The sequence below is a fragment of the Hyla sarda genome, chromosome 2 (genome assembly GCF_029499605.1).
Source record: "Hyla sarda isolate aHylSar1 chromosome 2, aHylSar1.hap1, whole genome shotgun sequence".
Lineage (NCBI taxonomy): Eukaryota > Metazoa > Chordata > Amphibia > Anura > Hylidae > Hyla > Hyla sarda.
This window is the reverse complement of record NC_079190.1, coordinates 392,785,518-392,800,803: the sequence shown is the minus strand read 5'-3', so window position 1 is coordinate 392,800,803 and position 15,286 is coordinate 392,785,518. Positions and strand designations below refer to the sequence as shown.

At 42.2% G+C, this 15,286-nt stretch overlaps 1 protein-coding gene across 8 annotated transcripts in view; it reads left to right on the top strand.

Moving 5' to 3' along the window:
* The window catches only part of MYO1C (myosin IC), a 161,158-nt gene that overhangs the window by 88,572 nt on the left and 57,300 nt on the right, over positions 1-15,286 (top strand). For all 8 annotated transcript variants that reach the window (XM_056558670.1, XM_056558669.1, XM_056558667.1 and 5 more), the window contains 8 exons: positions 5,152-5,350; positions 8,811-8,891; positions 9,586-9,765; positions 9,978-10,076; positions 10,172-10,285; positions 10,973-11,044; positions 11,512-11,631; positions 11,804-11,886. In XM_056558670.1, coding sequence (XP_056414645.1) covers positions 5,152-5,350; positions 8,811-8,891; positions 9,586-9,765; positions 9,978-10,076; positions 10,172-10,285; positions 10,973-11,044; positions 11,512-11,631; positions 11,804-11,886 — 948 coding nt within the window. The remainder of the gene's footprint in view (positions 1-5,151; positions 5,351-8,810; positions 8,892-9,585; positions 9,766-9,977; positions 10,077-10,171; positions 10,286-10,972; positions 11,045-11,511; positions 11,632-11,803; positions 11,887-15,286) is intronic.

Below are 15,286 nucleotides of genomic sequence, written 5' to 3'. Positions count from 1 at the left end.
CATCTCAGAGCAAAAGCCCATGATCCGTAGATATCTTCCAAAGCATCAGAGGGATCCTCTTGCTGAAATATCAGTCAGGAGACTGGTACAAAAGAATTTCCAAAACATCATATATACCACGGAACACAGTGAAGACAGTCATCAACAAGTGGCAAAAATATGGCACATTACCATGAATCGGACGTCTCTCCAAAAGTGATAAATACACGACAACAGGCCAGGGATGCTTTCATGAGGCCTACTACAACGTGAAAGAAACTGCAGGACTTTCTGGCAAGTACTGGCTAAGTGCCACTTGTGACACCATTCTCCCGTATTCATAAGAATGGGCTATAAGGTACAGAAGCCTATTCATCAGAATGGACTATAAGGTACAGAAGCCTTTTCATAAGACTGGGCTATAAGCTACAGAAGATGGAAGCCTTTTCTTACAAATAAAAACATCCAAGCACTGCTGAAGCATGCAAAAGTCCCCCCAAAAACACATGTGAAAAATGTATTATGGTCTAATGAAACCAAGGTTGAATTTTTTGGCCATAAATCCAAAAAGTATGTTTGGCGCACAGCACTGCACATCACCAAGAGAACACCATACCCACAGTGAAACATGGTGGTGGCAGCATCATGCTTTGTCAGGGTGGACTGAATTATAAACTGTTTCAAATACCAGGCAATTTTGCCACAAAACCTTTTTGGCACGACAATAACCCAAGGTACACATCCAAGTCCACAAAACCATGGTTTCACCTGAAGATTAACATTTTAGAATGGCTCAGACGGGGCCCAGACCTTAAAGAGGTACTCTGCTGCACACATCTTATCCCCTATCCAAAGGAAAGGGGATAAGATGTTAGATCGCAAGGGTCTCGCTACTGGGGACCCTTGCAATCTCCGGGCCGACACCCCTGTCAGTCGAGTCACAGAGCGAACTCCGCTCCGTACCCGATGACTGGCGATGCAGGCCGCCACGCCCCCTCCATTCAAGTCTATGCAAGGAGCCATGATGGCTCTGTACTAACCGTCACGCCCCCTCCCATAGACATGAATGGAGGGGGCGTGGCGTGACATCACTTAGATGGAAGCTGCAAGCTTCAGTGTTCCGGACGCCACAGCTGCCGGGCTGGAGATGGCAAGGGTCCCCTGCGGCGGGACCCCCGCAATTGAACGTCTTATAAGATATGTGATAAGATGTGTGCAGCGGAGTACTCCTTTAATCCAAGTGAACATCTGTGGGATCATGTGAAATGGGTTGTGCATAGGAGATGGCCTCAAAATCTGACAGATTTGAAGCACTTTTGCAAGGAAGAGTGGGCAGATATTGCCATGTCAAGATATCCCATGCTAATAGACTCTTACCCAAAAAGACTGATTGCTATAATAAAATCTAAATTTGCTTCAACACCCTCATTCAACCAGGTTTTAGTTTGTCCGCTACTACGAGTGGATACAGAGCTGTAGGGAGCTTGCTCTGCCGTCGCTCTGTGACTTCCGGCTGCACATCTGCAGCATCATATACTCTGTGGATGCTGCGGAAGCGCTGTGTTTGACCTTACCCTTAGGCCTGTTCACACTACGGAATTCCCGCAGAATTTCCGGGCTTAATTCCGCAGGCGTAATTCCGCGGTGTGAACTTTAACATTAGTGTGAACGGGTTTCCGCGAGACCCGTTCACACTGCGGAATTTCAGCGGCGGACATTTCTGCCGCTGAAAGTGTTCTGCGCAAAGAAAGAACATGTTCATTCTTTGTGCGGATTCCGCGAGCACTGCATAGCCGTCAATGGTGAAGGCTCAGTGCCCCGCGGCCCTAGCGCCGAAGTACTTTCGGCGGCGGCCGCGGGAATTCCATAGTGTGAACGGGGCCTTAAGGTGGAAAAAGTTCTGACATTTCTATGTATCATTTTTTAAAGTTCAACTGTCATGGAAATTATACCCCCCAGGCTAATAACATGATAGTATAGATGATGATACGTGTAATGCAGCTGTACTTTTGGCTGCTGTTTATAACTCTTTATCAGCAGGAAAATAGTTTTATCGTGCGGTCAGCAACAGTCAGATAGGCCTGGCTGGGGATCGTAATGCCCCGCCTCCGCCACGCCTATCCCCTGTAAGTGAGCGCTAGACCACTGTCTGATTGACGCACAGGTCCCCACCACCGGTGTCAATGATGTGCGGGCCGGCGTGACTCCACTGAGCCTATACATATAATGTGCACCTTTATGTTATATGAAATACAGTGCCCGTACTCCTCTTCTTTCTTCTCATGGTGCCGGAGACGCGCTGCTTCTGCTTTCACTACAGGCAGTGAGCTCGCTCCCGTTGTCTGCCACCAGCTCAGTGCGCCTGCGCAGTGCTAGAGGAAGGAGCGAGCTCTCTGCCTATAGTGAAAGCAGAAGCAGCGCGTCTCCGGCACCATGAGAAGAAAGAAGAGGAGTACAGGCACTGTATTTCATATAACATAAAGGTGCACATTATATGTATAGGCTCAGTGGAGTCACGCCGGCCCACACATCATGGACATCGGGGGTGGGGACCTGTGTGTCAATCACACAGTGCTCCAGTGCTCACTTACAGGGGATAGGCGTGGCGGAGGTGGGGCATTACGATCCCCAGCCACGCCTATCCGTCTGTTGCTGACCACACGATAAAACTATTTTCCTGCTGATAAAGAGTGATAAACAGCAGCCAAAAGTACAGCTGCATTACACGTATCATCATTTATACTATCATAGCATTAGTCTGGGGGGTATAATTTCCATGACAGTTGCGCTTTAACATATCAAGAACATGGCATTTAAAGGGGGCATTCATACTACGTTTTGTCCATACAGGGACTGGATCCAGCTGGGAGATGGAAAAAAACGGGCGTTTCTGTGTCCCTGCCGGACCCGGCCCGTATCTCATTCATGTGATTGAGCCGACCAGAGTCAGATAGTGACTTCGGTCGGCTCATTTCTGCCCCTTATACGGTTTTCAGCCCGAAGAGAAAACTGGATACGTGCCAAAAATGCAGCCTAAAGAATGCAGCTTAAAGGGTGTGTAGACTTTTTATATCCTCTGTATGCCAAACATAGGATCGCTCCAAATCTAAAGTGAACAGACTTTAAACGAGTCAGATGCTCTTTTTGTCTGTATGCTTATTTCAATAAGTGCTTGTTCATACTTTAATTGTACCTTTTTAATGTAAAGTGTTATTGTAGTTGAATTAAAACCTTTGCCATGTCAGAGACATGTTATAGGTTTTGATCGGTCTCGTCTGGGTGCTGAGACCCCCACCGAATACTGGAGGTGCTAAGCTCTCTTCTCCCTACAGGAGACCAACTCCATATATTTTGTATAGTATCCTTTCCCAGTCTCTCTCCTTGCTGCAGGAGATGGATTCTGTAGAAAGTGTATGGAGTTTGTCCCCTGCAGAGGGAAGAGAGACTGGAAGAGAACCACTAGCAGAGCGCTTCTTCCCACTTGTTCCAGCATTCGTTGGGGGTCTCAGCACCCACACCCAGCCAATGAAAATTTTGAACATGTCTCCATAACATGTAAAATGTTTATTTTTAAATGTATCTATATGTTTTATATTCTTATATCTATGTATATTTTTTATGACAGTAACACTTTAAATCTGAAACTTATATGGGGAGATTTATTAAAACCTGTGCAGAGGAAAACTTTCTCAAAACAACCAATCAGATTGCTTGTTTAATTTTTAAAAAGGCCTCTACGCAGGTTTTGATAAATCTCCCCCATAGTCTATATACATCATTGTGTTGCACCTTGCGGCTGCATATGTTTTGTGGAATGTAATGCTGTTAATGCAGTAGGCATGTGATCTGTACCGCCTGTTTTGTATCAGACTGACTAGTTAAATGCTTTACACACTGCTTGTGCTCGGCTTACAGTAAGGCCTATAAGACCAATGCATACTTTACAGTGGGGGATTGTGAGTCAAAGGGATCATTGTCATTTCTCAGTGACTTGTGTAGAAGTATGAGCCAATGAAATGCATAGTAGTTTCTTTTGTCTTATAGCATTGTTTCAGTATTTAATGCCTGAATATGAAAAACCATTTAAAACTGCCCCTATTATTTAAATGTGGGGGTCATTTACAGAGATTTTTGGATAGTTGTTTGTGGGTTGTTTCTTTTTCTTTGCTAAATGAGTTGTCTAGTGCTTGCTGACTTTTACTCGCTGCCAGGCCTAAACAGAAGTCTGGGATGGGAGTACAACAATATCCTATACATATAGAAAATGATGATGGCACTCACCATAGGATGAAGAAACAGGTATGCTTCGTGATACCGGTAGACTACAGCCGGTGGCGTTCCTCTTCCCCGTGCTGTAGTCTGCCGCTATCACTAATAAAGCATAACCATTTCTTCATCCTATGGTGAGTGCCATCTTTATTTTCTATATGTATGGTTTGCACTGATTCCCTTATTGAGCACTCCATTGAAGTTCACACAGACTCTAGTGCCCTTGGGTGTCATATACCGTTGGTAGGATTACTGCGGAAGCTGTGCCGAGCGCTTTATCTATTACACTAACAATATCCTATGTTTCAGTCATGCAACTTGCATTACTGAGAAAAACGTTGTTTAATCTTTTGGACTGTCATCGTGACAGGTGCAGAGGAGTCGGACTCCCTGAGGGTCTCCACAGCCCCTATCCCCTCATTGGACACTAAAGCAGTCAATCTTCATTAAAACAAAGGGAGTCCAGGACACCTAACCAAAAGAGCTCCTGGACACTTGCCTTGGCAGCTAGTGCCATGGCAATGGGGTTGTGGACTGACACAAGCCGTGTTGTCAGAAAATATGCTAAGTTGTGACAAGCTCTTCAAAGAAATCTCCTTGCAGTCATGCAAATTGCATGGCCGAAACAGCAGGTGGTATTACACTCCCTTCAGAATTGTATAAAGTAGCAGTTTTGATGGCTCCAAACTGCTGACAGATTCATTAGTCTCCCTTTAAGAAAATATAATTAATTCTGCTGGGCAGTCATATATTCTAGAGCCTTTTTTTCCATTAAGTATTCTTTAGTTACACTTGTGATCAGCTAAATGTCCTCCTTGTTTACTGCAAGTGCTGGTGTCTTGTATTTCTGCCACAGAGTACTGATCGCACATCAGGAGACTAAACATGTTTGTTCTTTTAAAGCTATGCAATAGCGGACAACTCTTATCGCTCCCTGCGAACAGAAAGGAAAGACCAGTGTATTCTTATCTCCGGTGAGAGTGGATCAGGAAAGACAGAAGCTAGTAAGAAGATCCTTCAGTACTATGCAGTGACTTGTCCTGCCAGCGAGCAAGTGGAAACTGTGAAAGACCGTCTTCTGCAGTCCAATCCTGTTCTTGAGGTGAGCATGAATGTGGTCTCAAAGTTCAGATATTATTTACAACATTGCTTGTCCTTGCCCAACAGAAGTAAAATCTGTCTTGTGCTCTGTTCACACCAACAGTAGTGGACCCATGGACAACTGTACCCGACCAACCCGCCATTGACTTACATGGTCTACTAGGTTCCATTGTGGTGTCTGTCATTTTGACAGGAAGAATAGCCTTGCATGCTGTTCTTTTTCTTCCCCTCAAATCTAATGGAACTACTTAGGCTTTAAAGGGGTACTCCACTAGAAGAAAAAAAATTCTAAATCAACATTTTTTTTTTTAGACTCTGAAGCCTTCAAGTACTTATCAGCTGTTATATGCACCACAGGAAGTTCTTTTTGCCAGAAAGTTAAACAGATTTGTAAATTACTTTTATTAAAAAAATCTTAATCTTTCCAGTACTTATCAGCTGCTGTATGATCCACAGGAAGTTCTTTTCTTTTTGAATTTCCTTTCTTTCTGACCACAGTGCTCTCTGCTGACACCTCTGTCCATTTTAGGAACTGTCCAGATTAGAAGCAAAGCAAATCCCCATAGCAAACCTATCCTGCTCTGGACCGTTCCTGCCATGGACAGAGGTGTCAGCAGAGAGCACTGTGGTCAGACAGAAAAGAAATTCAAAAAGAAAAGAGCTTCCTGTGGATCATACAGCAGCTGATAAGTACTGGAAGGATTAAGATTTTTTTAATAGAAGTAATTTACAAATCTGTTTAACTTTTTGGCACCAGTTGATTTAAAAAAAAAAAGAAGAAAAGTACCCCTTTAAGGGAAGCTTTTTACAGTAGTGTAAATGGAGCTGTAGGCTATGTACACCTGGCTGAATTTCCAAGCGAATTCTGTGGAAATATTCTGCTTGGAAATTCTGTTGCAGCAATGGGATTCTGCTGCACTGTGCACACGGCAGAATTCCCGCAACAGAAACATCTGCCACAGAAATCCTGATTACAGCATCCACAGAAACAATGAACATGTTTGTTGTTTCTGCAGATTCCTCTTGGAAATGCATTGTTGTCTATGGAGACTGCACATTTCCGAACGGTTGTAACGCTGATGTAACATGCAGATTTTTGGACATTCCGCAAATTTTCCCCTGTGTGAACATAACCTTAGAGTACACATAGAATTTGAACGCAGGAAAAGTTGTAGGGGCATAGATCGTTTTCCTCATCTCATGAATCGTTCTGCTTAGCAGCTAATAAATGAGTCAGCGTGTAGGCCACAATGCAGCTAAATCTTTATTAGCGGCAATTCAGCAGTGAAACACATGTACCACACGCCTACCAAGAACAACATCTGCAGGGAGTTTGTATGTTCTCCCCAGGTTTCCTCCCACACTCCAAAACAAATTTGATTTGAATTTAGATTGTGAGCCCCAATGGGGACTGGGGCCAATTTGAGTGTACAGCGCTACAGAATCTGTGTGTTAAGTAAAGAATTATTATTAATAATAATAATAATAATAATAATAATATTTGCCCATCAGGATTTTACACTGTATTAACAATACACAACTTTGGTGCCACTGGTTTTCAATGATGTACATGCACCTGGTATTAGAGCACAGTGCAAGGCAAAAAACTATGTTAGGCAGGGTTCACACTACGTTTTCTCCCATACGGGAGCGCATACGGCAGGGGGGAGCTAAAACCTCGCGCTCCCGTATGCCTTCGTATGCGCTCCAGTATGTAATTCATTTCAATGAGCCGGCCGGAGTGAAACGTTCGGTCGGCTCATTTTTGCGCCGTATGCGCTTTTCCCCCGGACCTAAAACTGTGGTCAACCACGGTTTGAGGTCCGGTCGTAAAAGCGCATACGGCGCAAAAATGAGCCGACCGGACCGAACGTTTCACTCCGGCCGGCTCATTGAAATGAATTACATACGGGGGCGCATACGAAGGCATACGGGAGCGCAAGGTTTTAGCTCCCCCCTGCCGTATGCGCTCCCGTATGGGAGAATACGTAGTGGGAACCCACCCTAAAAATAGCACACCACAATAGCAAAATAATTACACCTGGTGATGGTAAAGTAATAGCAAATCAGAAACCAATAAATCTGTGTAAGGAGAGGAACAAACATTAACCCCTTTTTCATCAGTATAAATTAGCAAAGTCTTGTCCAAGGGTGCTGTTCAAAGCATTTCAGAAACTTATATGTTATAAATAAAGTACTTTTATTACATGTTAAATAGAAGACTAGAGAATGTAAATGAGTAAGGCTACATTCTCACTGCCGGTTGTCTCCAGCAGTGTGAAGCCCATTATTTTAGGAACGAGAAAAGCCAGAGAAAACAAATAGTGCTTGCACCGACTTTTTCTCCGGCTTTTCTCTCCAAAAATAATGGTGCCCGGCGGACACCATTGACTATGATGGGGTCAATCGGGACCCGTTATTGACTGTTATGACCTGTCAAAATTACGGCCATCAAACTGCAAAAAAAAGGTTTTACGGGGCATACTGGCAGTGTGAAAGGGGCCTGATAAAGATAATTTTCTCTCTTAATTACATTCTCTAAATAAACCGCACAAACAGTGCATATCATATGAACTGAGACAGTATGCCAGATAAAATATATGCCAGATAAAATATATGCCCGCTTTCTGTATTGAGTATTTTCCCCCGTTTTTACCTTTTCCCCTTGGAGGCACCACTTTTTCAATTCCCATAACCTTTACGGTTGAAATGTCACCTACATGGACATTTTTAAATGTCCTGATAGCAGCAAGATGTTTACATTGCAATTCTTCATGTCAGAAATGTCTTTTAATAAGAGTTTTTAAAGGATTGCTGATGCATGTTCCCATGTATACCACATTATTTGTTACATTTATAAAGTTCTTTATTTTATACTTTTAACCTGCTGCAAAAGAGTAAAAGGTATCAGAATTAACTATTACACCACATGTAATACACTTATTGTAATGACATTTGATCCTTTTTTTTTTTTTGTTTAGCTGGAACTAGCAGAGATATGTAGGACTAAAACATGGATGCTCTCGTGCTCTCTTATTTATTTTTTAAATAAGAACAGGGTTAATGGTGGAATCTATTACCAACAGGAAAAGGATCGAGCATAAAACATGCCTGATCCTTCTTTTCTTGATAACTGCCATTCAGGGGGAATCGGGTAACACACACATTAGATGGTCAGCAGATCCAGGCAAAGTGGGCTGGTGCATTTGAGCAGCATATAATGTGTGTGGCCAACTCAGGATCTTCTGCTTGTAATGTTATTTATAGCAGGAGAAGCTGTGCAAATATATGTGTAAGGTGCTATTGAAAGGCGTGTCTCTAAATGTTTTCACGGTGTCATGGGAACTCTGACTGTTATTGTATCAAGGCCAAAATAGCTTTGTTTTGAGTAAGTTAATATTAAGGAAAACCATAATCCATCTGTAGATAATACAGTCTCACATACTTTGTCTTGTTTACAGGCTTTTGGAAATGCAAAAACCTTGCGAAATGACAATTCCAGTCGTTTTGGCAAATATATGGATGTGCAATTTGATTATAAGGTCAGTGTTTAGAATTTGTTTTATTGACTGTCTATGTTGGTACAAATGATTTGATGCTTCTTAATAGTTTTGAGATTAGATCCCTGTTTTTTTTTTTTTTTTTTTTTTTTTTTTTGCTCCTTATTTTCCTGTGGTGAAGAAGAGTGTGGGCCATAAAACAATTGCGTGTTTTAGGGATATCGCACAACATATAAAATAAATAAATAAATAAGTTATTTGAGCTAAAGCCAGAAGTGGATTTAAAAAGAATGAATCCTTCCTGTTGGATCCACTTCTGACTTTGAAAACTGCAAGATGAGTTGCATGGAGTGTTCCCCCCTCCCCCCCCCCCACACACACACACACACACACACACACACACACACACACACACACACACACACAAATGCTGTGTTTTAAATCTTCCTAAAGTATATTTATTACACATTTTAAGAATAAACCCCTTCCACGGATGCGTACCTTTACCACCTGTAAATCTGTTGGATCTGTATTTGCCAGAGGCTTGGGTACATTACAGCGTAATGAATTCTGCTTTTTATGCCAGAACACACATTAATTTAGTATAAGAAGATTGTAATTGTGATAGTTATTCTCTGAAAATTATTCTTGTAAAACATTTGAATAAAATATTTTGATTATACTTTTGCACTATATCTATGGTTATTAATAGTTAAACTATTGGTTTGATTTGAAGGGAGCTCCAGTTGGAGGCCACATCCTGAACTATCTCCTGGAGAAGTCACGCGTGGTGCATCAGAACCATGGAGAGAGAAATTTCCATATATTTTATCAGCTTCTGGAGGGTGGGGAAGAGGATCTTCTGCGCAGGCTGGGCTTAGACAAAAATGCACAAAATTACCAATATCTTATCAAGGTAAGTTACAAACAGTGTAATAAATAATACTTTAAACATGTAAGAAAACCATTGGTCAGGTTATAGTATGCGAACAGTGCAGATTAATTGTCATTTTGCCTCCACAAGTGTTAGGATCAGCTTTCCTGTTAAAAAAATAAAATAAAATAAATAAATAAAATAAAAGTCCCCCCCACCCCCAAATGTATGACCTTTTGTTTTTTATAATGCAGGGTCAATGTGCCAGGGTTAGCTCCATAAATGATAAAAATGAATGGAAAATTGTTCGAAAAGCTTTGTCGGTGATTAACTTCAATGAAGATGATGTGGAGGTAAGTGGCTGGAACAAAATACTGTCAGATGGTCTTTTCTTATAAATAAATATCTATGTATTATTGTTTTTTTTTTTTTTTTTTTTGCATTTCAGGAATTGTTGAGTATTGTAGCTAGCGTCTTGCATTTGGGAAATGTGCAATTTGCCATAGATGAACAAGGGAATGCTCAGGTCACAACAGAAAACCAGATTAAATATCTTGCTCGGGTAAGAATCTTTACCAGGCCATGTTTTGGTTTGACTCAGTGGTTTGCTTTCAGGATAAATGCTTAGAGAGGATTGAATAACAGAATTTAAGTATACATTGTGAATACATTGTGTTTGTTCACATATGTGATTTGTGGTATTGTTGTATAAAGTGTAAAGATAATGTATAATCAGAAAATTACATATATAAAGGTTCCTCTTCATAAAAAAAACAAAAAAATAATTAATTTTGGCATGTCAAATGTTTTGATTGGTCGGCATCTGTTTGTTGAGACACCCACCAATCACCAGACTGAGCTTGGAGAAGCACTTGACTAAGCACTTCTTTTCCCTCCTCACTGCTGGAGACTAACTCCATAGACTGGTGCCAGTTAAAGATAAAAAACAACTTTCTGCTGGAAAAAACCTACGGCTTTTGGAATGAGAAGATTAGAAAACAAACAAAAAAAACTCTGCTTTATTACTTATCAAATCTGTGTGTGGCCTTAAGGGGTAAAAAGATTGTATATTCCCCTTATATCCATAGGACTGTGTAGATCTAATGCATGTTGTTGTATTATGCAGTACTTTAGCACCTCTTGAAATAAATATTATGGTATTGTAAAGCCAGAGGCATTGGATTTGTTTAGGTATTGTCTAGTGAATGTAGAATACATTAACACTTAATAAATGTCTCTTGTTTTGCAGCTTCTGTCAGTAGAGAGTACGGTTTTACGGGAATCTCTCATTCACAAAAAGATCATTGCTAAAGGAGAAGAGGTAAAAACTTAGACTTCACCTGTATGATGTGTCCTGTTTTACATAAAAGATAGATTAAGGCCATGTTTACACACATCAACATGGTGACTATTATTTTCGAATATGTATAGTTATTTAGACTAGTTTTCTTACATTGGTCCTTTTTGGCACAAGAGTATTTACCACCACATTGGTTGATACATAGGCCAAAGTATTTTAGGAGCTGTACTTTTTGGTTAACAAAAAAATATATTTGTGAGCTTTTGAAGTACAGAGACTTAAGTTGCTGTATAAAATGCCATTGGTTAATAACAAATAGAACTGAATTGGAATCCCTCAATTTTACCATTTGCATATGGCTTTGAAGTATACTGTCATTGATGGAAGCATTTTAACTGTTTCTAAAATCACTTTAGAAGTACTTTGTATTACAAATGTGATTTTGTTTATGCGGTTTTTATTGTTGTTTTTTTTTTTTTACCCTTTAGCTAAATAGTCCTTTAAATCTGGAACAGGCAGCTTATGCCAGAGATGCCTTAGCCAAAGCAATTTATGGCCGCACCTTTTCATGGCTCGTCAGAAAGATAAACAAATCTTTGGCATATAAGGTATAACTAATAATTTGTGCAAAATTTTTTTCCATTTGAAGTAAGTCTAGAGCTTGACTATGCTTACAATGTGATCCCATAGAACGTTGGAGGATCACTAGTGAGTAGTGTAAACAGGATGAGTAGGATTACTCTGACTCTGGAGTTGTAACTCACTTTGGGCCTTTTGCAGGGTGCAGACATGCACAGTCTGGGGAATGCATCTGTCATCGGGCTTCTGGACATATATGGGTTTGAAGTCTTTCAACATAACAGGTAAAATTTCTTCTTCTCTGCTTTATTACATTTTTTGCCTTTTGGAATATTTTTCATCCAGATGACCTACTAATAGGATGATGGCTAATTCTTGTGTGTGCTATATTTAGTCAATATATCAAACATTCTATATATTATATCCACAGCTGAAATCCAAGACATGATTTCTGCCCAGGATTTGCAACTTGGTTATATTCATATTACACTATAAAGTTCCAACCGGCCCAGCTGACTTTTGCCCCTATTTGTAACATGCATAATGCTAAGGCAATATCTCAAGACTATTGGGATCCAACATTATGAAACAACTTGATATTTGGAAACATTATACACTAGAACAAACCAAGTTGAAATTTGGTAATTAAAAGTTTTACTCTTTATATTTTTTCTATTAAAATCACACTTCATAAATATCAGATGTTCATACAGATACAGACAAAAAACGCCAGTGCAGCATCTTACTCACGGGTATCTTAGAAAATGACAAGCAATGATAATAATTATTCCCCAATTATGGGTCCCGTATATCAGATACGCACAAAAAATATATATAATAAGTGATAGGCAAGTATGGCACTGAAGTATTCCCAAATGGGCTCCTGGCCACAGCAGGGCTGAGGAGCCGGACGAAATTTTGGGTACCTGGAGTCGGAGTCGGCAAACAATAGTCCGACTCCGACTCCTACTAAATTTAGATAGGAATAAAAAAAAGCAAGTTTAAATGTCCCAATTGACAAAAAGTTATAATTAATGACTTCTCTACTATAAGAATAAAGATCAATGCATGCAGTGCCTCATGTAACCGCAAAACGAACACGTTAAGTGACTGTGAAGAAGCATGCTTTTCATGTGCTTTACTATTTGGCACACAACGCACAATTAGGATTGGCAATACTTATACTTTCCGTAGTGTTGTGTCCTGCTGTTACAGGGAACCCATGGGTAACCTAGCCTCTCACTGATAAGGGATTAAGGAAATATGTTTTTTGCAGGACTAGAGACACTTGCATAAGTGAAGGGAATGGAGGGTCAATAGTTCAAGACTCAAGCTGTAAACCATTGGAAAAACTGCTGCCATTCAGCTAAGGCTATAAAAACTTGTAAACTCGATTGTTGGCTTAAAGAGGTACTCTGCCCCTAGACATCACGAGGGGTGGAGCCATGATGTAGCGATGCTCTGGCCCCTGTATCGCCCGTCACTACGCACAGAGCGAACTCTGCGATCCCGCGGGTCCCCGGCGATCTGAGTCTTGAACTATTGACCCTCCATAAGATGTCAGATCGCCGGGGTCCCGCTGCTGGGGACCCCCGGGATCGCCGCTGCGGCACTGCGCGCTCATTACTCGCTCTGTGCGTAATGATGGGTGATACAGGGGCCGGAGCATCGTTACATCACGGCTCTGCCCCTCATGATGTCACGGGCCGCCCCCTCAATACAAGTGTATGGGAGGGGGCGTGGGGCTCGTCACGCCCCCTGCCATAGACTTGCATTAAGGGGGCGGGCCGTGATGTCACGAGGATCGGGGCCATGACGTCACGCTGCTCCATCCCCTGTATCTCCCATCATTACGCACAGAGCGAACTCTCTCTGTGTAGTAATGAAAGCGCGGTGCCGCAGTGGCGATCCCGGGGTTCCCCAGCAGCAGGACCCCGGCGATCTGACATCTTATCCCCTCTCCTTTGGATAGGGGCTAAGATGTGTAGGGACGGAGTACCGCTTTAAACTTGACTATGGGATTCTACTAGGGAAATCATGTTTTATAATAAATGCCCCTTCCTGGATCCTCCCACTGCCCTATCTTCAGCAGCATATCAGCACACAAACTGTTCAATACAGTAGACTGTTGGCTTCCCAGCCAGTAGTCCTGTGGTAATGACATGTATGTTGCCTTTCTTTCCTTCAAGGAATGTATAAAATACATTCACATATTAATACAGAGGAGTCGGAAGCACAGAAAACTCCGGAGTCGGAGTCTTAACATTTATCTACCGACTCCACAGCCCTGGCCCACAGACCGTCACAATAAATCAAAGTTCTAACTGACGTATCGGTATTATAGTATTATGTCTCACCCATAATTGTTAGAGATGCTGTCTCCTGGACCCCAAGCGTGCTTTCGCTCCTTCTTCAGGGGGCTACTTTCACTGTGTGTGTGCCTAACTTATATAGGGAGAGGTAATTGTCTAACTTACGGAATGCTGTCTTGATTTCCTGGCGCTCTGCATCCACATCCAGCGCATGTGCATCACCGCCGATCAGAATCATGCAGTCATCCTCCCGCATCATCCCGCCGGCCGGCGTAACCAGGTTATAATGACATTGGATGCCGGTGGTAATCCTGTGATGATGCAGGAGGATGACTGCGTGATTCCGATCCGCGGTGATGCGCATGCGCCGGATGTGGATGCAGAGCGCCAGGAAACCAAGATGGCGTTCCGGAAGTTAGACTATTACCTAAAAAATTTAATATAAAGGGAACTCTAAGATAGCAAATCCTAGATCTGTATGAATGAATTAATCGTATGGAATACTTTAGTCTTTACATAGTTGAATGTGCTGACTACAAAATCGCACAAAAATTATCAATGGATATCAAATTTATCAACCCATGGAGGTCTGGATATGGAGTCACACTCAAAATCAAAGTGGAAAAACCACACTACAGGCTGATCTAAACTTTGATGTAATGTCCTTAAAACAAGTCAAAATGAGGCTCAGTAGTGTGTGTGTGTGGCCTCCACGTGCCCGTATGACCTCCTTTCAATGCCTGGGCATGCTCCTGGTGAGGTGGCGGATGGTCTCCTGAGGGATGTCCTCCCAGACCTGTACTAATGCGTCCGCCAACTCCAGGACAGTCTGTGGTGCAACGTGGCTTTGGTGGATGGAGCGAGACATGATGTCCCAGATGTGCTCAATTGGATTCAGGGCTGGGGAACGAGCGGGCCAGTCCATAGCATCAATAGCATCACACTCCAGCCACATGAGGTCTAGCATTGTCTTGCATTAGGAGGAACCCAGGGCCAACCGCACCAGCATATGGTCTCACAAGGGGTCTGAGGATCTCATCTCTGTACCTAATGATAGTCAGGCTTCCTCTGCCAAGCACATGGAGGGCTGTGCGACCCACTAAAGAAATGCCACCCCACACCATTACTGACCCATCACCAAATTGTCATGCTGGAGGATGTTGCAGGCAGAAGAATGTTCTCCACGGCGTCTCCAGACTCTGTCACGTCTGTCACATATGCTCAGTGTGAACCTACTTTCATCTGTGAAGAGCACAGGGCGCCAGTGGTGAATTTGCCAATCTTGGTGTTCTCTGGCAAATGCCAAACATCCTGCACTGTGTTGGGCTGTAAGCACAACCCCCTACCTGTGGACATTGGGCCCTCATACCAC